This window comes from Odontesthes bonariensis, chromosome 16, assembly GCF_027942865.1.
Source record: "Odontesthes bonariensis isolate fOdoBon6 chromosome 16, fOdoBon6.hap1, whole genome shotgun sequence".
Classification (NCBI taxonomy): Eukaryota; Metazoa; Chordata; class Actinopteri; order Atheriniformes; family Atherinopsidae; genus Odontesthes; species Odontesthes bonariensis.
The window spans coordinates 12,312,745-12,340,160 of record NC_134521.1 but is presented as its reverse complement, the minus strand read 5'-3'; the positions used below and the strand labels follow the sequence as shown (position 1 = coordinate 12,340,160).

At 41.9% G+C, this 27,416-nt stretch overlaps 2 protein-coding genes across 3 annotated transcripts in view; one reads left to right on the top strand and one right to left on the bottom strand.

The window, feature by feature from the left end:
- The window catches only part of npas2 (neuronal PAS domain protein 2), a 45,726-nt gene extending 44,143 nt beyond the window's left edge, over positions 1-1,583 (bottom strand). Inside the window, exon 1 of the mRNA XM_075487948.1 lies at positions 1,356-1,583. The gene's annotated coding sequence lies outside the window, so the exon portion shown is untranslated. The remainder of the gene's footprint in view (positions 1-1,355) is intronic.
- Positions 1,584-8,161: 6,578 nt separating this feature from the next.
- On the top strand, positions 8,162-27,330 carry brwd3 (bromodomain and WD repeat domain containing 3). Of its 2 annotated transcripts, XM_075487947.1 has the most exons (40): positions 8,162-8,316; positions 8,493-8,551; positions 8,652-8,681; positions 8,865-8,924; positions 10,602-10,752; positions 10,901-10,999; positions 11,100-11,260; positions 11,402-11,623; positions 11,771-11,871; positions 11,969-12,039; positions 13,007-13,107; positions 13,218-13,258; positions 13,341-13,445; positions 13,534-13,684; positions 13,791-13,925; positions 14,944-15,072; positions 15,248-15,473; positions 15,582-15,722; positions 15,939-16,119; positions 16,208-16,301; positions 17,937-18,104; positions 18,230-18,303; positions 18,385-18,580; positions 18,703-18,813; positions 18,905-19,012; positions 19,379-19,503; positions 19,604-19,686; positions 19,776-19,887; positions 20,002-20,063; positions 20,777-20,932; positions 21,022-21,142; positions 21,252-21,377; positions 21,487-21,562; positions 21,649-21,699; positions 22,530-22,673; positions 22,767-22,919; positions 23,019-23,188; positions 23,418-23,506; positions 25,077-25,211; positions 25,303-27,330. In XM_075487947.1, exons 1-40 carry the CDS (start codon positions 8,283-8,285, stop codon positions 26,172-26,174), a joined length of 5,424 nt encoding a protein of 1,807 aa, XP_075344062.1. In that variant the 5' UTR covers positions 8,162-8,282; the 3' UTR covers positions 26,175-27,330. The 2 variants fall into 2 exon arrangements, with proteins under 2 accessions (XP_075344062.1, XP_075344061.1); XM_075487946.1 differs by having other exon boundaries at positions 22,530-22,919.
- Positions 27,331-27,416: the final 86 nt, after the last annotated feature.

Genomic DNA, 27,416 nt, shown 5'->3' with positions numbered 1-27,416 from the left:
TTACACCCTACAGGGACCCTCACACTCTTTTCTCTCAGTTTCTGGGTTAAAAGTCAAACATGCACAGGGACACAGCGCGGGCTACCCTTCAGCACAGATAGTGCACCAGACATACAGTCAGTGTGTGTGCGCTGTGTCTAAAATTGCCTCTTGCCCACTGGCCTTGATTCATAGCCCTAAAGTTTGAGAAACAGTTGTGTGGGGGAGAAATTGGTCCTGGTAGCTGTCAGTAGCAAGCAGCCACAGCACAGCATGTTGAATGACCCCCCCCAAAAAACCACAGCTACCATACAGAGGAAATACACCAAAGTGGAATTTAAACCTTTCTAACTAACCCAATATGCAAATTCAGACTGCCCTATTTAGTGACAGGACAAAAAAAAAATGAGCTGAAGAGTTAAAAGAGATAACATGAGTCATGAGGTTGGCCCAAATGTTAAGCAGCAATGATGTAAACGGGAACATATGGTGCAGTGAACACCCCAGTTCAGTCAGTCCTGGAACAACAACCCATCCTGTCCCACTCAGCTGTCAGCACACATCCTCATCACTATTCATGTCGGCTGGGCCAGCCTCAGGACTGACGCAGCAGGCCAGAAAACCTGCTCAAGCCTCACCGTGAGGACATAGAGATGGAAGTGCAGAACAGTGATTTATGCGCTGATTAAAAGGGTCATTTCGGCGCTCTTTTAACCACAACATCCTATTGGTTTTGCGTCACAGTCCCACCTGCCTTGACATAAGTCACTCAGACATTCACCAGAGCTCACACATTAAGTCCAGCTTGTCTTTTGGTCTCTTCTTACGTTGTGAATGGCCAAATCACAGCTGGGCCACTCTCATATTTCATATTTCATAAGCTTGAAATATCGATTGTAATACAGGCTGACGACAGGTTCCCAAGTGGTTGTATCAACACACGCTAAGCTTGATTATACAGCAGCCACTGCACTCCAGTAATGAGGTCAAGTTTTAACCTGTCACTCAGCCTCACACAACACTGGGACCAGAGGAAAAAACTCATCCTCTTGCGGTGCAATCAATGCCAAAGAGGCGCGTGTAACTTTCAGAGACAGGCAAAGAAAACGGAAAAATAACCGAATCGCTCCGCACGTTAACAGGTATATAACAAGCCCACGTCAACTCCATCAATTAAAACTGTTCTTTTAGAGCAGAAACACCGCTTTGTTTTTAATTTTCCGTTTAATATCGTGAAACCAAACCAACGGACACCAGAAAACATTAAGCTAGTTTTCCGTTACAGCCGTTAGCCAACGTTAAGCTAGATTTGTAACAACCGAAACGTAACGTGTAAAAGCGGGTAGCAGTAGAAAACAGAGCCGGGAGAAACTTACCCTTTTTTCCTGCGTAACAAGGGGTCAAAGTGATCCAAATGAGAGCATGGGGGGGGAAGGTGGGCTTTAACCGGCGAACACCCCTGCCGTCCAACAATCCAAAAAGTTGCCCGGACAAAACTGCAGGGCTGACACAACCTGAAATATTCCCCGTATTTCAGGTTGTGTGGGATAAAGCCTGTTGAGAACGGAGATCCTGATCCAGCCCGCACACCTCACAATTTACATCATCACACTGAGAGCCGTGGAGATGACCCACACCGGAGTCCTGCGCTCAGACAGGGGCGGACAGGGGCGGACGTGGGCTGAGCCGCAAGTGTGCGTCCACGCTGGAAGCCCCGCCCACTGGACTACATACTACAACAAGTTATGTGAGCGCACCCGGTGAGGACAAAACCAGTGTTGTATAAAGTACTGAAATCTCACACTCAAGTAAAAGTATAGGTACCCCTTCAAAATATGACTTTGGTAAAAGTCCAAGTCACTGACTGAAATGTTACTTGTGTTAAAGTCTCCGAAACGTCTTGTACTAAAGTATGAGAATTACTGTAAAAATAGATGTACTTAAGTAATTTAATGAAAAGTATAAGTAAAAAGTAAACAAGGCAAATGCAGTTTGAATGACATTTTTTATATTTTGCTAAACTTTGAAGGTCAAATACACTTAAAATCTACACACAACCAAGTGCAGGCAAAATTTAGACCAGGTTTAGACAGAAAATACAAACTTTGTGAACCTTTAAGTTTTTCTTCTTCAAGTATGGTCAGTGCTGAAAATGAGGCGTACATTACACCATTAAGAAAAAAATGAAACAAAAGAGGCTGCTACTGTTATTGCCATCATTATAAACAAAATTTAAAGAAAAAAATAGGAGAAAAGTGAAGCTTATCTGGCAGCTGAAGAGGGAGTCCAGTTTGAAACCCCTTTTGTAAACCTTTCTAAAAAATAAATAAAATAACTCAGTACAGAAAATGCGGCCAACATCACCAAGAAAAAAAGCTGTTACGATTACTGTATTTCACAAGCTATAGGAGGTGCACACACAACTGGTCATTATACAAAAGAAAAAAAGAATTGGGAGGGAACTGCAGCTTATCTGGCATCTGAAGAGGAAGACCTTTTTTGTTAAACTACCTTAAAGGATAACTGCGGTATTTTCAACATTAAGCCTCTTTTCTGAGTCGTCTGCAATGTTTTAGAACCCCCCTCACCGCTTTTTTTAATTTTACTGCTGTCTCCGGTATTTGCCTAATTTTGATTCTTCTCAACCTGCTTCAGAACGGCAAGTCATGTGCATGTCCAAAAAGGTCCGTAAAAGCACCATAAACGTCCGTTTTCAAAATCATCAACTCACCGGAGTGGTTACTGGTGTGCACTGGTAATCCATATCAAATTTCGTGGCGAAAAGTTGCTTCTGTCGTGTTTTATTTGACATTTTGTCCTGGATGTTCGTTGATATTACTCCGCCACCGCTAAGAAAATAGTGCGAGCATGAACGAGCTGCCAAATAAAACACGACAGAAGCAACTTTTCGCAACAAAATTTGATATGGATTACCAGTGCACACCAGTAACCACTCCGGTGAGTTGATGATTTTGAAAACGGACGTTTATGGTGCTTTTACGGACCTTTTTGGACATGCACATGACTTGCCATTCTGAAGCAGGTTGAGAAGAATCAAAATTAGGCAAATAACGGAGACAGAGGCAGTAAACATCAAAAAAGCGGTGAGGGGGGTTCTAAAACATTGCAGACGACTCAGAAAAGAGGCTTAATGTTGAAAATACCGCAGTTCTCCTTTAATACCTAAAAAAGGGGAGTTTCTGTAAGATAGAATTTCCAAGTCTTTGGGCAGGCATGGGGGTCAAAACACTGTTGCATTTTTTTTCTCTCTCTCTCTCTCTCTCTCTTTTTTTTGTAACGAGTAACTAAACCGAACAATGAAAATGTATTGGAGTAAAAGTATGCAATTAAGTTCGGAAATATAGTGAAGTAAAAGTGAAAGTTGTCAAAAAATTTTAAACTCGAGGAAAGTACAAAGTATTCCAAAATATACTTAAGTACAGTAGTGAAGTATTTTTACTTCGTTACAATACAACACTGGACAAAACACTTCAAAAATATAATACCCACTTAAAATAAATAGAGAAAGTATTTTGAGTCATTTTACCTTTTATTTTTAGACGCCTGTGTGTCTGTTTTACGCTGAATTCAACGGGTTATCTAAGAAACAAAAACGGCTCCATCATTCTGCGCATCAACTACTTTCACTTGTGTGACTCGTCCATCTATGAGTCAGGTTTTCAAGGGCTATTGTTGATTGGGGTGTGCTCGTTCGTTGCTGGGTCGATCAGAGCAATGCAGAGGTGAGACATATCTATCTCAGTCTATTAGGCCGTTTAATCCAACACAACAACAGACATTGAAACGCCACCCTAAGGTCAATCAATGCAATTCAGCTGTAGAAACAGTTAACTGGGGTAATAATTACTGGTAGAGTAGAATACTTCTAATGCTGAAATGAATAAATAGCTTGACAGATACAAAGAAATAAAAGTTTTCTGATCGATAATGTAGTTGTTAGAATAAATAGAACTTTAAAAATTATAGTATTTTGTTGTTTGCAATTGGTCGTTAGGGAGATGATGTTAAGGGGAAACTAAAGTAGTGAAAATGGGGAAAACATATGAAGATGTTGCCTCCAAACTGAAATATACAAATGTACAAACACCCAATATAGAATTATTCATCATTTGCATGTTTACTTAAGGTGAAAGTCTTGAGCCAGCCTTAATTTCTTCATGCTTAGTGCTCATGAGCTAAAGCTCTCCAGACTTGTCTATAAAGGTTTGAAGAAGAATGCTGAACATAATAAAATTTGACTTTTCATGCTGGTTGGAAATGTATAAATGGCTGCAACTATTTCCATTTAACTGGCAATATATGAAGAATAAATAAATAAGTGAGGAGCGGCTGAAGACTTAAAGGGTTCTTAAGTGTGATCTTTAAGCAAATCTAAATTAAAATGGCATACTTAAAATGCCTGCTCTCTGTTGTATGTGGGACATTTTGGGTTAAGTACACACCAATCATCGTGTTTTCTAAATAAACCGTATGAAAGAGGAACCGTCTCAGCTTGATGACATGGAAAAGAAAGCGTATCCAAACAAGAGTTTCAACAAACTTCTCCATAATAAATGCTTTTTAACTGCTCAGGCGGGATGATTTCTCCACTGCTGTTGCCAGGACGACAATAAAGACACGAGCATGACGTGGCCCTTATTGTTGATATGCCACAGGGACTTGATGAAAGGTGAAATATGCCAACTAAACAGCACCTTTCGCGTGCTATAATTTAGCAAATAGTGATTGTAGTGGTACGCCGCATGTGCTTTTGAAACTTTTTCATGTGAGGCTTCAAATAAACGGGACATCTGGTGGTTCTCATACCATGAGAGCTCTTTTTTTTTATGAGGTCCCAGTCTCTGAGACAAGTTGAAAATCTGATTAAAAACACAAGAAGCTGCTTGCAAAAGAAAAGGTGAGATCATTCCCACTGAAGAATTTAATCTGATCAAACTGAAATGGGTTTAATCTTTTCAGCGTGGGCTTAAATAAGTCTGCTTCTATCTGTTATAACATTTAAAAATATATATTTTACAGATTTTGAATACATGTATAAAGCTCTATAAAGAGCTTCTCAAGAGAAGAAGTCAAATGATTTCTCAGCTAATGAATAGAAACGTAATAATGAGTATTTATTTGAATTTTATGGCATTAACATGAGTGTGTGTGTAAAAAAACAAAACATGAGAAGATAAAAATGATGTGTCAAGTTATTATTCTAAATCTAGATGGTTTTTAAAGAAAAAAGCCTCTTACAACAGCAGGAGCCAACCAGCACTGCTTTTCCCTCAATGTGTTACAAGACTTGGGAGTCAGACTGCTGCTGTGCATAATTATCCTTTCCAAATGAGAAAATAACAAGGAGGATGAAGACCATGTGTCACTGTATGGTATCCCATTGTATGTGTGGTCCAGAAGAAGAGTAAATAAATATGCCGCTGTACTCTGTACAGTTTAGCTAAAAATAGTTCATTTCCAAGCGCCACATTTGGATTTGCAGTGAATATATTTTCCACCAACAGGCTACTTTTGGCTGTAAATTACACAAATGAAAGACAAACTTTGGTAGGATCTGGCACTGGAGATGTTAAAGGTTCATTTTTCGTACTCAAGGCCCTTCAATGGCAGAAAACTTGAATTTATTCTCAATAATCAGACTGTTGTAAAGAGATATGAGAAAGTTCCATTCATCCATCCATCCATTTTCTATACCCGCTTTATCCAGTTTAGGACTCTATCCCAGCTGGCATTGGACGAGAGGCAGGGTACAGGACGCCAGTCCATCACTGGGCCACACAGAGACAAACGAGGAACATATGAGAAAGTAATTAAAGATATTTTGGGTAAACTATGTTGCCTTTGTGGTTTATATCAAGCTTTATGATACATTTCTTTCATATTCACACGCAAGAATTTCCAGTTTTATTTTCTACAACTCAAGTTCCTGATAATCTCAACCTGATTCACTGAATAAAACAATCCTGGGTCCATATATGGATCAATATAAAAATGTAATTACTTACAAGTAAAACTTTCATTCAAATCTGTCCATAATTCTTTAGACAATCTAAAGAATTACCTTAAAGAATTACCTATCACTTTACATCCTTCATGGAAGAATATAAGTATTAATATAAGTATGAAAGTAAAGGTGTAATCTAATTCATTAACATTTTATTCTAAATAGAACAGAAAGAGGTTGTCAAATGTTGAAAGTGGGACTTGAATTTGATAGCAGCAACACTTCTGAGAGAAGTTGGGATAGGGGCAACAAAAATTTAAGTGGGTGGTACTGCAAAGAAACAGCTACAGGAACATGTTTACATTGATGTAAAATTGTGAAGACTTTGAATATTCCATCATGTGTAAGTACATAATGTCATCAAAAGATTCAAAGGATCGGGAGACGACAAAAATCGCTGAGGGACAACACTTCCAGGAGTCTTTGTCTGTGAGAGCAGTCGTGGAAGGTTTGAATGTGCCTAAACTAAAGGTGACACTGAAATCCGAGGCACGAGAAATGCTTTTGTCCTCTTTAACAAACCATCCGATACACCAGAATAAAGAAATCTCACAGGTGGCAAATATAAAGTAAAAGAAAATGTAAGATTTCATCACTAAAATCTGTGACTTCCTTTTGTATGTCATGAATTCATGTAATTTCCAGCCATCAAAAACCTTTTAGTGCACATCTTGTAATTACTGTAACTAAGAAGGCGAAGGAAGTGTCAGATTAAATGACACAAAACCCATAAGTAGGAGTATTTCTGTTCCACAACATAACTAAAACATTTAAGGACATAGTACATGGGCGTATAAGTGTGGCTACATACAGAGGACACTACGGACTGAACATCCAGTCGGATAAGTCAGATAATACAACTGTTAGTTTGTAGAGACACACAGAGTTTTACATTCACATTTAAAAACCTACGCACAAGCAAATTCAAAGCAGTTTCAGATCAGGCTTCATGGTGCAGTCAAACCACACACGCACAATCGGTCTGTTCATACCTTGCCAGAGTGAACATATGCTGCCTATTCTCTCAAGCATAATGAATGAACAGACCACAGTTTACACCATTCAAGAGAATTTCCTTTTTATGTCCACTGAAGAGAGAGAACCATGCTGAGTGAACACGCGTGAATGTGTGTGCAGCCACGTCTCTGTGCCTCTGTGCTGTACCCAGAAACAGATAAGGCAGACTCTCGTGCACTGTCCATATGGACAAGAGTGATACGTGTTTAAAAAATAAGGCATTCCTAACGCGGCTTTTGTCTTTTCCAAATCTATTAAAGGGTATTTATTTTTAGATTCCAAAATAATAGGTGACCTCAACTTGGTTATTCGTTGAGAGTACCATGACAGCCTTGAATTAAGCTAATTAATGTCCTTTTTTTGTTTTCTGGAGAAATAATGTTTTTGTTTTTTTAAGTTACAGCTTAGTAGCAATACCACGCTGAGACACTTTACCACATAACTTGCACCTTTTTCCCTCTTACCAGTCTTTAAGGTCAAGGAGGCCTCTTTAAAAATCAAACCCAGATGCTACCCAGAGAGGGATGGTCTCAAAATATCGCCCCCCGTATCAACCAGGAGCGCAGCTTTCGCATGATACAATATAATGAATCTTGGTAAGGTGTAAAAGAGTAACCGTTTGTGTCCAAATATGTGAAGATGAGGAAGATTACCCTCTAACAATCTCCTGGTTTTATGTAAATGACAACTAGAAGCCATAAAAGTGTTGTGAAAACAGTTTGACCTGATGTCACCATCAGATGTGTGACTAGGATGTGGCCTTTAAAACAGACAATAAGTGCTTTAGTTTTATGTGCACTGGTCTTGAGAAAGGCCCTAAAGCAGAAATATACATGAATACATTTAGATCCATGTCTAATGATCTGTTCCCAGAGATCAGCACCTCACTACAATTTGCTGTGCTATACCTTTCTGCTATATATAAATATGATGTAAATCACAAAGTATCTTTTTCCACCCTTAGTTGTCTGGAAACTGAGGGCTGTTAAATGTAAAATAATTGGATGTAATAATAAAATAAATAAAACTTATCTATATTTGTGTTATGTATCTACTTATCTATTTATTCTAATGGGGAAAACAAAGCATCCAGTATTGCATTGTTTCACTGGAGGGCGCTATGACAAAGCTTCAGGTGGTCTGGCAACTTCAGAAAGGAGGAGGCCATTCACTAGCCTGTTTTAGCTACTGTTAGCTAGCCGGCTGCTAGCGAGCAAGCTAAAACATCAGTTTGGCTTAATGTCGCCTATCCGATTAAGTGATGGCAAGAGAACAGTGTTCACAAACCGAAGCTGGTGAGTGCTGAGTGTCCAACAGTATCATAATGGAAGATTTTGCATTTAACAGAGTTTCAGTTGTGGATCAGCTGGTGAGCTAGGTAACCGAGTGCAGCCCGAAGCTAGCTACCGTTAGCTCGGCTCAACAGGGACACTAGCTAGTACCAAGCTAATAACAAATTATTTTATTTCAGAACTGTATTACCTCATCGCCAGATTTCTGCAGTCTGGACCTTGTAAAAAAGCAACACAGGTAACGTCCTAAAATAATAATAATTCCCATACTGATTATGATTAGTATCGGTAAGCCGCCGTGTTAGCATCTCAGGCTAACCCTGTGTGTCTGTTGTTAGATTCTGATTGAGGAGCTGGAAGAGTATGAGGTAAGTTCAGCTGGACCTTTCTGTTTTTATTCTCATGTGTGGTCTCCGTAATGTTGCCTAACTAACCGATTTGAAGGTGTCTGTTGTATATTTCTGGCTCATGTTGAATAAAGGAGCGCGTTTCCCTGCCGAGTCGAAGCTGGTAGCTTTGTCTTATCTCTAATGGGCTGTTTTTAACTTTAGTTGATCCCGCACCGACGGAGTTGGGACGGGAACAAATACAAACGGTCCTTCCAAGACTGGGTGAGTGCGAATTATTATAATTATCCTATTAATAAAATTATTCGTTTTATGTTTATTTAGATTGATTAGCGATTTTAAGGGGATATATGCTTTTTTAATTCAGTTCACCAATCTAAACAAGGGTGGTAAAAATGTTGGTTTGTTTATTAAATACTTATAACATCGATTTTAGTACAGGCCTATTGATAAATATCTAAATTCAGGCTATGCTATTGTGTCGGCTACTAGGCTTTTAGAATGCAGACACGGGCGGGTAGTGATAGGCTGAACCAGCTCTAGAGATCTGTCAATCTTCTCTTTGAGCCAATCAAATTGCAGTTTCATTTGGGAGCGACCCGAATGGGCCCAAGAAGCTCTTTTGATTTGCTGTAAGCTTTTCTGTCCCTCCCCTTCCTTTCCACTCGCCCTTCCTCTCTGTTTATTGCTTTCTAACTTTCATATCAGCACAAAAATACTGCTGCTGTTTGTAATTACAAATTGGTCAGAGGGTTTTACAGTTTTGTTTAGGAATTTTTTGTGGTTGCAACATGTTCCCATAGACGCACATTTCTGTTGCTCAAAAACCGATGACCATTTAAGACAAAAAGCAGTCTGGAGCATAGAGACAGATAAATAAGAAAAAATAACAGAGAATGTAAAGTTGACGTCACGCACCGTTTCATTTAGACGCCATATTGTATTTTTGCTTGCTTTGAGGTTGTTTTGGATGTGCACAGACCGTGAATTGTGATTTGAGGAAACTATACGCTCAAACTCTATGATAAGCCTCTGGAATCATATAAATAAATTTCCACTCCTCATAACCAAATGCTAAACATACCTGTACACTAAAAGATGAAAACACATCTTTATTATTACTATAGTGACTTATAAAACCTACCGCATGTGACTTTATAAAATAAACATAGTGCTAGATGTATTTGGAAGTATTATAGTTTGATTACTTTTATAAAGTGGTCATGTAAAGGGGAGTGCTTATTAATTAGCAGATCTAGTATTTGCTGGCACAATTCAATTTCTCTGGGAAAGGTCCATCTTCTCAGTCTCTTCTTTTATCTACTAGATTTTGCTGCTTTTACCCAAACAAAAAAATTACCAAGGATCAGTGCACAGGCAACAGTCCCATCCCAGCATGCAACACGGAATGATGGACCTTCACATTCTCTGTGAACTGTTCAACACTGAACTTCAAAGCTGTGAAAGGGATGTGTAAAAATGAATATTGATAAAGCAGCTTAATGTCTTTTGAACCGTAATTCTTGGGAGGAAAAAGTTTTTTGATCAAACTGAAAGTTAGAATCCTATAAGTTAGTTCAAACATGTAGCTACTATTTTAGGGTTACTGTTTGCCACCAACATTCAAATCTGGCCCATCCAAGGCTTGCATTTTTTGATGTGGTGTAGGTGCGACTGATATGCTGCTTTCCACACACCTGCTTTATAACCTAAGTCAAAAAGTGTCCTTAAAACAGCGAAATAAGACAAGAAGGGCAGTCTCCCCGTAGAGAAACAGACCACCACGTGTCTCTAACGTGTCTCTGTAGAAAGGTTGAATCCACCTGAAGTTTTTTGCTTTGAGAATGATAGAGAACATTATATTCTGGTGTTTTGGTATTCGTTATTGTTCTGTTGTTACATTGCTGTGTTATAATTAATGATTATTATTGACCTGCGCAGGTGAGTTTGAACCAGCACATTCCTGCAGACTATCTGCTCCAGATCTGTCAGCAGATAGGTCCACTGATAGAAAAGGAGATCCCAACTAGTGTTCCTGGAGTCCAAACACTTCTGGGGCTGGGAAGACAGTCGTTGCTTCGCAACACTAAAAGTGAGCATGTCCCTCTCATCCTCCGGTGTTTTTTCCCTCTCTTGTGTTTGCACACAGTTCTCATACCACCACTGCTGTGAGCAGTTATTGTATTTCTCTCGAACATTTGATTTCATGTCATATTTATCTCATTGTCTGCGTAACTTAGGTTGTAGCCACAAAGTATGCAGCGGCTCAGCTGTCGCTGCGCTCCACAGAGGACGTCCACCAGAACCTCCGGCCATTCATGGGAATTCTCCGAATGTTGGTGTGTTAAACTTTCCTTTAATTACCTTCTTTACATACGTGATTTATGTCTATGGGTCTGTTGTTCTCTTCTAATCGTTCTCATGCATCTTTATATTCAGTGTCCGTCATTGGTGCTCGCCAGACCACAGGCACGGCTCGTTTTGGCCAGGCCCTGCCGTCTTCCACCTACCAACACATGAAGATACACAAACGTATCCTCGGCCACCTTTCTTCAGTCTACTGTGTAGCTTTCGACCGCTCGGGTCGGCGAATATTTACAGTGAGTGATGATTTTGAGGTTGGAGATTATTGCAATGTAACTTTGTAAAATGTTTCTCAGTGATTAAAAACAATAATTTTTATTCAAGTTATGGTTACTTCCAGATGAAATTCATTTCTTTGTCAATGTCTCGGTGTTTAGGGTTCTGATGACTGCCTTGTGAAAGTCTGGGCCACAGATGACGGCAGATTACTGGCAACCCTCCGCGGCCACTCAGCAGAGATCTGTGACATGGCTGTGAACTATGAAAACAGTCTCATCGCCTCAGCCAGCTGTGACAAAGTTATCAGAGTGTGGTGCCTACGTACCTGTGCGCCCATCACTGTTCTGCAGGCCCATGCTGCTTCTATCACATCCATAATGGTGATTGACTTTAAAAAAAAGAAAATTAAAAAAAAAAAGTGTTTTATTCGGGCTTTCTACAAACCTCTGAAATAACTGGATAAAAATACTCCGATGATGCACCAAGCAAAAACATCTCACTTTAAGTCTTTTTCTCTCTCCTCTCAGTTTTGTCCTTCAGCCAAAGGGACGACGCGGTACCTTGCCTCAACAGGTGCAGACGGTATGGTGTGTTTCTGGAAGTGGCACTCGCTCAGCATGAAATTTAAGTAAGTATTCATGCATCTAAGATCACTTTCTTAGCTCTTACATTTTTTCTTTGCCATGAAAATAACCACAGCTTTTATGTTTGTCCTTTTCACTTAGTGATCAACCAGTCAAGTTTGTCGAGCGGTCACGGCCCGGAGTCCAAGTTTCCACCTCCTCCTTCAGTAGCGGTAGGTCTATTAGCATGGATGGGCACATTTTATCGGTTTATATTTTTCCTAAGATGGTGTGAATAGCTAGAAAACCTAGATCAGCAACCACGAAATCTTGCCACTGAATGGCAATACCTCTGGGTACCAGTGAGTTTCTTTTCAGACCATAAGTCACTGCTTAAATGTTGATACATTTACAGTAAAGCTAATAAAAACCTCAGTCGTCAAAATGAGAAGATATCTTATTACTTCAAGCTTTAATTGTGTCCATCGTGTTGCACATATTTTGTTCTCCACACAGTTTTCAAGCGTACAGCCAGTGTTGACGATTTAAAGAGCAGGGCGGCCAATGGCACATATGAAATATACCTTTATTCAATACCTACAACGGATAAGAATCAAAATGACTGAACTCACACGAACATTTATCTGTGTCTGCATTGCTTCTGGTATTCTACTCGTTTATTTTAAAGTGAGGAAAAATGGATGTCCACAGGTGTCGACATTAACGTTTTTGTTTACCAGCTTCATCAAATGATGTCAATGCTGCCAATGTGCCGATTATCTCACAATTACAAATAATTAGTCAGCCAGCTGAGTAATCAGACTGTTTCTGTTCAGTACCATGAGTCTTGTCCCTTACCTATAGTTTGTGCCTTTGTAAACACAGATATCAAACACCATAACTGATTGATTTCTTCTGCTCTTTCTGCTGTTATTGCCTAAAGTAAAATACAATCCTTTGTTTTTATTTACTTGCCCTGCTGTTATTATAAGTGCCATCATGATTATATGACCTAGTCACCACACACACTCTGTGTGAGGATGTCACTGGACTGATGGCTGAAGAAATTATGTTTTCATCGTTTGATTTAAGAGAAATGATTTGTGTTCGCAAGCAACTGAAACGTGTAAACGATGAAAAAGAATTCTGTGATTTGGATATTTTTGTAGACTTACATTTCATTGTGTTTTCCGGTAACAGGTGGCATGTTCATGGCCACTGGTGGCACAGATCATATGATCAGAGTCTACTACCTCGGTGCTGAAACTCCGATGAAGGTCTCTGAGATGGATGCTCACACGGTAAGAAACAATGGCTGCGGTGTCTTCGTGCCTCATCGTTTTTGGTTGCTCTATTCATCTCTGACAGTTTCGTTTAAATGGAGTCTGTTGTCGACCGCTTCTGTTTTTAGGATAAAGTTGTGGTTGTCCAGTTCAGCAATAACAGTGACAGGTGAGATCTGCATAGACTTCGAATCTTTGAATTTGTCTGTGATTTACAAGCTTCTGATAGATGAGTGCATGTCTGTTTGCAGCCTGAGGTTTGTGAGTGGCAGCCGTGACGGCACAGCCAGGATCTGGCATTACCAGCAGCAAGAGTGGAAGAGCATTACTTTGGACATGGCGGCGAGGTTACCTGGGTAAGAGCAAACAGCGCTACAGTTTCAACGCGCTGCTTTTTTTTCTCCCTGTCTCACTTTTATGTCTTTTGTGGAAATTTCCCTTCAGGATTAGCGTTGCCAATGGGGATGATAAAACCAAGCTGGTGGTGACCATGGTAGCCTGGGATCGCAGAGATGGCTCCGTCATCACTGCAGTGTCAAACTACCTGCTCAAAGTGTGGAGCGCAACATCTGGACAGCTGCTTCATGTCTTGTCTGTGAGTGGCTTTTAAGCAATGCAGGGAGACCAAAAAAAAAAAGCATCAGAAGCTGCTGTCTTTGGCTTACAGGCCGCTCTGAATGTTTGTGCCCTCTCTGTTCAAGGGACACGATGATGAGCTGTTCGTACTCGAGGCGCACCCCTTTGACCCGCGCATCATGTTATCCGCCGGTCACGATGGCAACATTTACATCTGGGACCTAACCAAAGGAGTCAAGATTCGCAACTTCTTCAACATGGTAACTAGCCGTTTTGGGTAATGTTACTTTTAACAGTACCCAATTAGATTTAATGATTACTGCCATTAAAAAGTCATTTGTTACCTATTATGGAAAGCTATTATGGTACTTTTGTGTTGCCATATATGAGCACCGCTTTTGCTATTCCTTGTGCACTTTAGTTATAAAGTCAGACATCTTTTACCATTGAATGTCCCACCTGCCCACCTCATTACATTGCCTGTTCTATAGTTTATAACCTGAAGATCTGCAGGCTAATAACAGTAAATGACAGATGCAGTATCCCTATTTCGACACCTTATTAATGATTATGTTTACAAAGTAACATTAAATCGAGCATTTGGGGCTCCGCGCATACAGCTTAACAAGTTATGGTGATTTTTATCAATAATCTTACAGAGAGATGGCGACTCTGCAGTTTTTGATTGCATCTCCGCCACCACATAACCAGAAACATATTCATTCATTTCTCTATTAACAGCTATTAAGCTAGCTGTTGCCATGGGGCTGTCGCTCGTGATGCTTTGCCAGTAGATGCTTCATATCTGAAACAGAGTTCTTCATCACTGATAGACACTTATTATCACCCAGGCACAGTTTACACTTCACTAACATTTCTCTTAGTCTTTTTAACCCACAAATTTAAAATAATGTGAGGACTTCCACAACGTAAACACTTTCCTCTCTGCCGTGCATCAGCACCGATGTGCACAGGACTGACTGAGGAGAAGAGACACGGAGCAAGGCGGCAGTTCTGCTTTTCTCTTCCTTGTCTGTTTGTGGTGTTGCCACAAAACGCTCAGGCTTATAGGGTTAATAGCCAACTGTAACAGGTTACAGATGAAATGAAATGCGAAACTAAAGCTCATTGTTACTAGTTACAACAAAAAAAATAACGTGCTTCTGTTTATCCCAACACTGTAACCGATCAGCAGAGAGAATCGCACTCAAGTGGTGTTGCTTTTTTGTTTTTTTATTATTCAGTAGCGTTGAGTCATTGTTAAAAATTTGTTTCCAGATTGAGGGCCAAGGCCACGGTGCTATTTATGACTGCAAGTTCTCAGCCGATGGGCAGCATTTCGCCTGCACTGACTCACATGGACATTTGCTCATCTTTGGCTTCGGCTGCAGCAGACCATATGAGAAGGTAACCCACTGCGAGCTGAGATATATTTACCCATCATAAACATTGAAGCATTTCTTTTCTCTCTCTCTTTCTCAAAGAACCTCTCAGAATTAGTTTGTACCCACTGTCAGCCATGAAGAAAAAAGCTCCATATTGTAACTTTTACCGCAACATGTCTTCTCTTGATCTCCTCCAGATTCCTGACCAGATGTTCTTCCACACAGACTACCGACCTCTCATTCGTGACTCTAATAACTTTGTTCTGGATGAACAGACACAGCAGGCTCCTCACCTCATGCCTCCACCCTTCCTGGTGGATGTTGATGGAAATCCTCATCCTCCTCACTTCCAGCGCCTGGTGCCAGGAAGGGAGAACTGCAAGGAGGACCAGCTAATACCTCAGCTGGGATACATGGCTAACAGTAAAAAAGCCCGCTCATTACTCAAACCTTTCAGAATGAATTCCCAGTTATAAGGTAGGAAAAGCGACTGACAGACTTTGACCCATATTCTCCATCTGTCTTCATAAGGTGATGGAGAGCTGGTTGAGCAGGTACTCGGCCAACAATTGGGGGAAAATGGTGAGAGCTTATTGGACAATCTAATCAGGCAGTTGCAGAATGAGCAGGACGAGCGTCAGAATGTAGAACAACAGCCTGAAGGGGAAGAGGGTACGTGAGATATTTGTAATGTACGGCATGTTTTTGGTTAGTTAAGAACACTTTAAACTACATTTAAACTGAGAGTGCACGTCTGAGCATGGCCATTTTTTTTATTGTCATATATTTCAGACTGGTTGAGTTCCTTACTTATAAAGGCCATATTTTCCAGGTAACATGCTGAGTCATAGCTGTAGTCATAAGAACCAAATGCATTTTTATCTGTAGATGCTGATGGAGGAGAAGCGATGCCCTCCTCTCCAGCTTCTGAACCTCGCAGAAGTGGGCATGTGGGTGGAGTGTGGCAGATGCAGCATAATTCCCTTCCAAGTCAAGTGGCCACTGCCAGGGACCTGCTGGCCTGGAGCCGCAGAGTTGTGGTGAATGAAGTGCCACGAGGGACATTCAGGTGTGGTGGATGGAGAGATCTTTAGTGACGTCACATACACCTTTTTTTTTTTCTCTTACGTGTTGATGGATTATTTTCTTTTCTTTAGAGTTTTGGAGGATTGCAGAAAAGCCAAAAGCGACATTGAATGTTCTCTTTACAATTCAGAGAGGAGGAAGAAACCATTAACCTGCTCACTCAAGGTAAACTGTTTCTTCAAGTCAGTTCTGTCACATGGCAAGGCAAGGCAAGGCAAGGCAAGGCATCTTTATTTATATAGCGCATTTCATACCACAGGCAACTCAATGTGCTTTACATAAAGACAAGGCATTTAAAAGAACAGCATAAAAAATAGCAATTTAAAGAGAAAAAAAAATAGAATAACACAGTTAAAGTGATACTCCGGAGTAGATTCAACCTGGGGTCATTTGAACCGTGATATCCAGCCAAGTAGCCCACCCGCAGTTTTTTCGATATTGGCTGAACATCAGCTGAGTTACTGAGTTATCCCGAATAGCTTCGTACAAGGGTTAATGGATCCTGGTCCGTATCTCCAAAATTACCACACTAAAATCACACGCCATGACACCAAACTTCTACAGTAGTACAAATATGGTCTGTACTCACCAAACGATGCATTTGGAAGTTTGAAAATAGTCCAGGAGTTTATTATTATCAACACAAGCCTGATAGCTTCTCTGCAGCTAAAGCTGCGTCGACGTCACTTCAGGGAGCTGGGAGCTTCAAAGTAAGATGAGGGTTGATCTACTACTGTAGACAACAAAGTATATGCTATATTCTACATGCTTTTTTTATGAATTTTTATGTTGTAGAGTTGTGAAGTTATTTTATCAATGGAGAAATTGAGCAGCCTTGCTTTGTTGTCTACAGTAGTAGATCAACCTTCATCTTATTTTGAAGCTCCCAGCTCTCTGAAGTGACGTCGACGCAGCTTTAGCTGCAGAGAAGCTATTAGGCTTGTGTTGATAATAATTAACTCCTGGACTATTTTCAAACTTCCAAATGCATCGTTTGGTGAGTACAGACCATATTTGTACTCCTGTAGAAGTTTGGTGTCATGGCATGTGATTTTAGTGTGGTAATTTTGGAGATACGGACCAGGATCCATTAACCCTTGTACGAAGCTATTCGGGATAACTCTGTAACTCAGCTGATGTTCAGCCAATATCGAAAAAACTGCGGGTGGGCTACTTGGCTGGATATCACGGTTCAAATGACCCCAGGTTGAATCTACTCCGGAGTATCACTTTAAAAGCATTCAAAGAAGAGGGGGAAAAGAAAAATATAAACTCAACCATAAGCACACCGAAAGAGAAATGTTTTTAGCCTGGATTTAAAAGTGCTTACAGTTGAGGCTGATTTCAGTTCTGCTGGTAGTTTGTTCCAGTTGTGTGCAGCATAACAGCTAAAAGCTGCTTCACTGTCTCCACTTTGAACTCTGGGCTCCACTATCTGACCTGAGTCAGTAGATCTCAGAGCTCTACTGGGTTTATACTCTGCTAGCATGTCATTCATGTATTCTGGACCTAAACCATTCCGTGATTTGTAGACGAGCAGCAGAACTTTAAAATCTATTCTGTATCTGACCGGGAGCCAATGTAAAGACTTGAGAACTGGGGTGATGTGATCTGATCTCTTTTTTCTTGTTAAAACTCGGGCTGCAGCGTTCTGAATGAGCTGCAGCTGTTTGAGACTCTTTTGGGGGCGTCCAATCAGGAGACCGTTACAGTAGTCAGAAATGTCAGAAAAGCTATCATTAAAGCTTTTTTTTTTTTTTTTTTTTTTACCGTTTTTTATCCACCTTTCGGACTTTGTAGAGCGAACCCCTGGCTTCTCGCCTGCGCTCCCTGCGGCCAACCAAGAAAAAGCAGCAGCACCACACGTATCAGACCCGCTCGGCTCAAGTCCGCCGCCCCGGAACCAGAAGTCGAAATGCCAGCAACCGACTTAACTCTGGCAGCCAGGTGGACTCAGACAGTGGAGATGTATGTTCCATTATTCTACTCTACAAATCCAAATGTGACTGTGCATGAACAGCAACATTTTATAGAGATAAATCCATAAATGAGCTCTCATTTTGCAGAAATAAAGCTGATTGTTGTATTGACAGGCAGCAGAGCAGGCAGAGCGGTCTGATGCCTCCTCTGATGGCGAAGCTCGGTGGCAGAGCGAGAGCAGCCCCAGGTAGATACGTTTGACTGAGCAGTGGTTTTTGCAAATATAACTCCAGTCACTCCGCTAACTAGATCCTTCTTTGATTTGCAGTGACTCGTCCAGTGAATATTCTGATTGGACAGCTGATGCAGGGATCAACCTCCAGCCACCAAAGCGACCAACCAGGAGGTCTGTGCAGCCCGCTGGGTACAGCAGCTCGGAGGAGGAGGAGGGTGGGGATGAGGCCAAAGAGGCAAAGAAGAAGGAAAACGAGAAGAAGAAGAAGAAACCCAAAGAGACCAAACAGGTCAGAGCGAACATGACCGACTGCTGCAGTATTTGCACTGAAAGAATATCACTGTGGAAAACATCAGTTTTCTATTTAGGTGACATTTTATAGGAGAGATCTAACAAACTGTATCCCCTCAGAAACCCACATCCTCGCTGGCCGGACTGAATGCAGAGGAGTGGCTGCCACCGTCATGGATAATGGAGACCATCCCACGCCGCTCTCCTTTTGTTCCACAAATGGGCGACGAAGTAAGAACTGTTACTCTGACGCTGAACAAAAACTATTTTACATAACCTACATTTTTACCCACATATTGGTTCTCCTTCTCCCCCCCTCCAGCTCATCTACTTCAAACAGGGCCATCAGGCCTACGTGCGAGCTGTTCGCAGGGCCAAGGCCTACAGCATCAACCCTCAGAAGCAGCCATGGAACAGACTCAACCTCAGGGTGAGGAACACCAGTTTTGTACACGGGCCCTCACATGCTTCATTTGAGCGTGACACTTTTTTAAAAGTCAGCAGCCGGCTAGCCCCAGTAAACATGTTTGTATGCAGTACCCCACAATCTGTTGATGCTCTGGTGAATAAAAACAGCCTGTGGAGTAGAGTTATTAAAGAACGTGACAAGAATCTTAAACCCAATTTCAACATGCAGAGCACAAATTTTTGAATTTCCCCCATTTGGGGATGAATAAAGTATTTTTCTGTTCTATTCAAAACACGGCTCTTACTGTTTTTAACTCAATTTATTACCAAATGAGCGGTTGAAATGAACTCTTGAAGTGTCATTTATGCCTCTTATTTTCTCCTTCAGGACCAGGAAGCTGTGAAGGTGATTGGAATTAAATATGAAATGGGACCTCCGACGCTCTGCTGCCTAAAATTGGCTTTCTTGGACCCAGTCTCAGGGAAGATGACCAATGAGTCTTTCTCCTTAAAGTGAGCTTATTTTCAGTTAGTGCATCCAGTACATCAAAAGACTGAAATGTGTTGTAAATTCAAGCCTATGTAATTCACCACTTCTATTCATACACCCAAGGTATCACGATATGCCGGACGTCATCGATTTTCTCGTACTGCAGCAGTTCTACAACGAGGCTAAAGAGCGCAACTGGCAGCCAGGTTAGTGGCTGCAGTCCCCCTTAAATAATGTTACTGCTCCCGTTGGTTGTTTTGCATCCTCCCACACTAATGTTTGACACCCTCTGCAGGTATGAGGTTCCGCAGCATCATCGATGATGCCTGGTGGTTCGGATCTGTGGAGGATCAGGAGCCCCTGCAGCCAGAGTATCCAGACAGCCTGTTTCAGTGCTATGCAGTGAAGTGCGTCTATGAGGAGTCCAGTCCAACAAAATAATGCATCGATATAATTTCTGTTAATACGACGTCACGTTTCCTTACAGTTAAATCCGAAATGTATTTTTTATGTTTCATCAGGTGGGATAATGGTGAGCGGGAGAAAATGAGTCCCTGGGACATGGAGCCTATTCCAGAGGAAGGTCAGTGCTCTCTGTGTGTAGTTGTTCTTCAGAGTTGACCGTTTTGGATCTGATGCGGTTTGTCTCAGCTCAGCATACCCGTCGCTGGTCGGGATCGGCTGTTTATCAGCACCACACGTATGAACATGTGGCGACACAGAAAAGACACAACTTCGCTGTGTGTCTTTGTTTTGTATGTGCGTCCATTTTAAAGTCAACAGTCTGATAAAAATGTTCAGTTTGACGCATTTTTAACTCGCTCAGTGCAGATTTGGTCTCTGTTTTTGTTTCGGTCGCAGGTTATTTTTCTGTTTTGTTGCATTTTGATGTTAATGTAGAGGAATGAAACAACTGTGACACAGGTGATTTCTGAATGAGAGGGAAGCTCGTCAGTGCTCTCGCATGTCACTCCGATCTGACTTTGCTCTCACTGAGATATTAATTATCAGTTTCAGTGAACTTCTGCAGCTAAAATACTTGCATGGAATTTCTTTCGTGACCAAGTCCTCCTTTTCTGTTTTACTTTCCTTCTCTGGTCGTCTCACTGAACAGATTAAATAAATGAACCCGTGATTTGAACTGAAAAACTGTAAAGTACACAGACATCTCTTGAGAAATCCTTTTTTACATTTTTCTCTCTCTTTTTTTTTTTTAGGACATAAAATTGTAGATTTTATGAATTTGAAGTTATTTTGGCTTACTTTGACTTACAACACCATTTTTGGCTGTATCAGCTGCCTTGCCAGAACAGGTTGGCGATGGCGTAGAGGTGGCAGAGGAAGAGCTTAAAGCTTTGCTCTATAGACCTCAGGAAGGAGAGTGGGGGGCTCACACACGAGACGAGGACTGTGAGAGGGTCATCCATGGCATCGATCAGCTTCTTACACTTGGTAGGCCCCCAAATGAATGCTGATTGTTAAAGAAGAGTCTGACTTTCTTTATCTTTGCCATATCTGATCTTATTTGTGTTTATCCACAGATGTGGCCAAGGCATTTGCCTCACCTGTAAACCTGCGGGACTACCCTCTGTACTGCACCGTGGTGGCTTACTCCACTGACCTCAGCACTATCCGCAAACGACTGGAGAACCGCTTTTACAGGTGAAACCTCACACAAAAGTTAACACGTTAACATTTTTCCTCCAATGTGTACTCAAAATCCAGACATGCTGCCCCCTGAGTTCCGAGTTGATGTGTTTTTCTGATGCAGGCGGATCTCTGCATTAATGTGGGAGGTGCGTTACATTGAGCACAATGCACGCACTTTCAACGAACCCCAAAGCCCAATCGTAGCAGCTGCTAAGGTGGTAACCGATGTTCTTCTCCACTACATCGGGTGAGACTCCACTATGTTTGTTTTCTACTTCCCTATATTGCATCCACCTTACTGATTACTTTGACTCTGTGGTAATATCCACTTATTATTCGGTTGCCATGTCCATCAGAGACCAGAGCTGCACAGACATCTTGGACTTGTATCGCAAACTGAAGTCTGATGTCAGCAGTGAAGAAGAAGTGGAGGTGATTGCTGGTTTTTAGTACAGTTCAGAAGTTTTTTACATTACAGATTTCTTTCTTTCTTTACATCTGCGTATGTTCCTCTGCAGATTGACTTAGACTTGGATTCCGACACTCCAGGGACATCTACAGGACATCGGGTAAGAGGGAAATTATTTCTTTATTTTATTTTTCATTTTCACACCATCCAGATTGATAAGAGACGCTTTTCAGTGACCTCCTGAAGCGCTCTTTGTTGCAGCTGAGCTGAAGTAGCCTCTGACTGAACACTGTGTTCTTTGATCACTATGGTATATAGAGGGATTGCATTGGTGTCCATTATGTTCATCAACCTGTGCAGCGATCTTGCACAGTCGGCTCCAGAGCCGGTCTTCTTAGAGTCAGTCACAGGCTGCTGCCCCAACAGATGGCAGCAAAGCAGACTAATAGATGATACGAGGCGCCCTGCTGCAAACACAGAAGGATCTAAGCTTCCTTAAGAAGTCTTTTCTGACCCTTCTTGTAGGTAGCCTCAGTATTTTTTTTCTCACCCAGGAGAGAAAAAGTGTTTGGCTTATTCCTGGTCCTCCTAAAATGTTTGTGGTCAAGAAGAGGTAATAGTTCCCACACCCTGCCACAGAGTGGTCAACCAGTTCCCTGCATTCAGCCTCCCGTCCTTCACTGATACACCCAACACCTGCAGAGCTATCTGAGACAACCCTTCAGTTTCACAAACTGTGGTTTATTTGTCAGGTAGTCAATAATCCAGGCAGTTGTGGAGCATCCACCTGTGTTTTCTGCAGCCCTTCACATTTCATTGCAAGCTGAAGTGTATTAAAAGCACAACATGCTGAGTCATGTTCTGAACCGAATCTATTGAAGTACACTTCTCATTAACCCCGAGTCTGTAAGGCATCTTACACCGTGACAGGACATTCAAGCTTACCAACAGCAGTTCCAGTCTCATTGAACTTGATTGTTTGTTTGCCAGGGAGCCAACCCAAATTCTAAGAAGCGAGGTGTGGTGTTGGATGTGACAGCATGGCAAAGTCCGTGTCGGGAACTGCTGCGTCGGATGTTGGCCTCCCCAGACTCTGAGCCGTTCAGACAGCCCGTGGATCTCTTTGAGTATCCGGTAAAACAAACTGAAAAGAGACGGCCACTGACATATGAAGTAACATGGGAAAGGCATGATGCATTTTCTGTGGACGTTGTTTTCTCTGCTCAGGACTATCGAGACATCATCGATACTCCCATGGATCTGGGGACAGTGTCAGAGACACTGGTGGCAGCGAACTATGAGAATCCGATGGAGTTTTCCAAAGATGTCCGCCTCATTTTCAGCAACTCTAAAGCCTACACGCCTAACAAGAAATCACAGGTGAAAACCATCCCTGAGAATGTGAAAGTACTTATAAGTAAGTAAAGTCTGATAAAGTTCTTGTTGAGTATTTTCATTCTGACTTTCTTTCATATCTAGATCTACACCATGACCCTAAGCTTGTCAGCATTCTTTGAGAAACACATCATCTCCATCATCTCAGACTACAAGTCTGCCATTCAGAACGAACGGCGGACCCGTCAGAGACTCAGTTACAGGGACAGATTGCACAATGGGGGCAGCTCCCCACCTAATAGTCCATCCCACAGGTACTCACAAACCCCCACATTCTTTCATCATATTATCATGTCTGCATCCTCTGCTGAACTAAACGGCCTCAGAAATACTGAAAATACAGAGTTCTCTTGAATGTAATTTCCATTCCTGGTCTTTAAGATGTTTTTAAAATGCTTACATCTTAATGTCATGTCACTGTGATGAAATGTTGATTCTTTTCTGTGGTGTAAATACATGTTTAAAACTTCTATATGTCTCCAGCCGTAAAGGCAAGCACAAGTCAGGAAAAGTGTCGGAGCCAAAAAATGTCCAGACCTCAACGAAAAAGCGGTCTCTGAGACCATATCAGGGTACGTCTCCAATACCATTTGTTATCATGTTCAATGCAGCAGGTCCTGTTGTTGTGCAGAATCATGCCGGGAACTGTTTTAAGGCCCAGTTTGTCATTTATTAATGTTCTATAAATCTTCTTCAAAAAAGTCCCAGATGAATGATCAAACAAACCAAGTCCTCCTTTTCAGCTAGGAGTAAGTTTGTTGTTCGAGCAGGAAAGCATGGTTGACTTGGTGCACAGTTAAAAGAAGATTTTCTTTATTTTTACTACTGTCTCCAACAAGAAGAAATGTTCCATGTGGTTTATGAATCCAGTCTCTGCAAATCTAAACAATCCTATCAGCCTCAGTTGTACTTTGCAATGGATAAACTTCCCAAAAGATCGTCATTAGAGTGAACCTCATACCTGCAAAAAGTCGAGCTTCTAGCTTAATCATTCAGCACGTTTACATGAGACTTGAGAAAACTACTTTCGACCTAAATTATACACAATCGGGCTCCTCAGAATCGGACAAACACACCCAAATAATTTGGTTGGGGATTGAATCACTCTGCATGTGTTTGCTCAGTGAGACTCAAATGGGCTTTGAATTCAGCTACACGTAGGATGATCTCCTTCAGAGTAAGGCCCCGTTTACACGATAGGTTTGACCTCTCATTTACACCAAAACCCCGTTTTTATCACAGAAAACGATTATTTCTAAAACCTCTGGCCAAAGTGTAGATTTCTGATAACGCCGGTTATGTGTTGCCGTGTCAACTGGGAGAAACGGCGTTTTAGGTTCTTAAACGTCACATTATGCGCCAGAAAATGCTTAACGTCATGCGAGCGCCTTATGTTTACAGTTTGTTTGGCTACTGATCAGGATTATCAAGGGATTCTATAATCGGTTGATCTGGTTTGACCCATATTGAATAAACACAAACACGCGTCTTCATTTTTCAGACATTTTACTTCTGAAGAGATCTGACACTTGACAGACACTAAATCAAATTGTGTGTTTTGTCATTAATCCAGAAAAAGTCGCTCGTGTTATTTGTTGGTGTCGATTCTGAGGATTTTGATTGGCTTGCATGGCTTTATTCCTTTCCCCACACTGCCGCCAATATGTTTGGCATAGTTATTATGACGCTTGACGGCTTATTTATGCGGGTTGATGTAAATGACAAGTTTTTTGAAAACGATGTTGTGTGCACCATGTTATTATTGAAAACGGAGGGGGGGGGGTGATATTCGTTTCTCTAAATACCCGGCTATGTGTAAATGTGGCCTAAGTTGGAATATGCAGAATGTCTTGAACCAGCCTGTAACGCTGCAGCGTCAGACATACCTCAGGCAGTGGCTCGATTATGCTTCCATGCATGTATACTGGGGTGGAGACTGTGCTCCAGTTAAATGAGCGAGTTAACATAGCTTGACTCAAATGTGTAAGCGTGTTAGCATGCTAGCGAGCTAAATGCTAAGAGCTGAGCTCTCTGAGCTGTAAGCATGGCTCTGGACTCATTAGTTTGCATTATTTGATAATACTCTCGTGTGTTCTAATGTGACTGCAGTTCTGACTCGTGATCTTTGTGTTGTTGCTATAGCTCAGCAAAGCAGCAGTGTAGCAGAGGAAGAGGATAGCAGGCCTTCTTCCCCAAGTTCAGGGACAAGCTCGGAGAGCGGAAATCAAGACCCACACCGGGTAACCCGCAGCCAGGCAACTCCAGTGAAGAAGTCAGGTATCACAAACAGTGAGAAGTCTCAGCATGATCAGTGTGGAGTTTAAGTTTTGGCGCAGAGTTTAACTGTCATCCTCGTGTGTTGCATCAGGGCGCGGGCGCAACCTTCACCTGAGTAATGGCTCCAGACAGCAGCAGGGGCAAGAAGCACGGCAGTCCGACGACGACGACAATGAGGCTTCCGGCTCCAACAGCTCCTCGTCTTCATCGTCCTCATCTTCATCCTCATCATCATCCTCTTCGTCCTCATCGTCAGACAGTGATAACAGCTCTGATTCTGAAGCGGAGAAGTATGTGGAAGGAGGAGATCACGACTACAGCAAAGCCCCCTGCCTGTCGGTGCGCCTCTCAGCGAAGGGGAAGGTGGCCGCTTCAGGGAAAAGGAGACACAAAGGGGGGGAAGACACAGAACAGAGACCTAAAAGAGCTCGCCTGGAGCTGCCTGTGAAGGAGAAGGAGGAGGAGGAGGAGGAGGAGGAGGACGACGACGACGACGACGAAGAAGAAGAAGAGGGGGAAGAGGCAGAAGATGATGATGATGAAGAAGAGGAAGAAGAAGAAGAGGAGGAGGAGGAGGAGGAGGAGGAGGAGGAGGAGGAAGAAGAAGAGCCACAGCCGCAGCAGCAGGAGGAAGTAAGACATGTAAAAGATGAGGGAGAGGATGACGAGGAGGAGGAAGAGGAGCCTGAGGAGGAGGAAGAGCCTGATGAAGAGGAGGAGGAAAACTCTGATGAGGCTCAGAGAGGAGCAGCAGTCGGCAGTCTGAGAAGAAGCCAGTGCAAATCCGGGCGGGTCAACACACGCAACCAGGGCCGCAGAACAGTTGTGTACAGGGATGAGTCAGAGGACGATGGCCATGGGTCGAAGGAGGACCCCCTCAACCTGGGCATGTCCCGCTCAGGACGGGTACGCCGCATGACTGAGAAAGCCCGTGTCAGCCACCTCATGGGCTGGAGCCACTGACGCCCCCTTTCAGACCTCGAAGAATTTAAAAATAAAAACACAAACTTTTAAACACGAGTAATACATCAGGGATTTTTTTCTTTCTTTTTGTACAAGTGTGTATATAATATATACATACATACACATATATATATATATATATATGGTTTTCTTTATCTGGGAGTGCTTAGAAAACTCAAACCGATTGCTGGTGCTCATAAACTGTCGCCACGGATTTTTCCTCGCCGGTCGACAGAGCAACTGTTCAACACGGACCCTCCCCTACTGAACTGACTCACCTCGGCCTTACTACTCAACGGAGGAGCCTTTATGACCCGACTCCGCTCTTCTTCTTCTCATCCTGAGCGTTTGGCGTCCGTGTGTTAAAACACTATATATTTACCCCTCTTCGTCCCTCCCAGGACTTGTCACTCTGGTCACCAAAGAAGGATGCACAGATGCCAAAAAATGGTGCTCAGATTGCTGTCTTTTTTTATTTTAATCAATTGACTCAATTCAGCAAGACTTTCAGTGGCTGCTCGTTCGGTCACGACCACTGGTTGCGTTGTGACTTATTATATCTGATGTCAACTTTTTGGGTCCTTGCTGTCGCCTCTCAACAGCAAAGCCCAGGTTGTCAGAGTTCACTTTACAGTTTTGTGCTGTGTAGTTTGGGATTTAGCAATACAGGGAGAAAGTCAGTAGAATACAGGATCATAGTAATATCCTTATTGACATTCTTAGTCTGTGAATGTTAAATGCTTTTGATTTGACTTTTTTTAAACCTTAAATTCTTCTCTTTTTTTTTTTTTTAAAGGAGAAATTGGGTGCTTTTCTTTTTTGATTTAGGATAGAGGTGTTTTTTTAATCCCCTTTCTTTTCTTTTTGGGTGAAAAACCACTGCATTCTTGTTGTATTTGTACAAATCTACTCCCTGATGGATCGGACCTGGATCCGTTCATAGTTGCTTCCTCGGCTCCTCCTCCACCCGGCACGTGTGAAAGCAAAAGGGTCCTTGGGACAACTCTTCCACAGAACTATTTATTTTTCCATTGTTTTTTTTCCTTTGCTTACTTTTTTTTGTATGTTGATAGTGATGAGGAAAAGGAGATATTTGCACATTTATCTACTCCATGTGGCAGCTGAGTAATAAAGATAGTAGAGATATGAGATGAAACCTCATGATTTTTCTGTAGGACTTTGAACTTTCAGTTCCCCTTTTATTCAAGTTGAGCAGCACATCACCTTCAGTCTCTTTCCAGC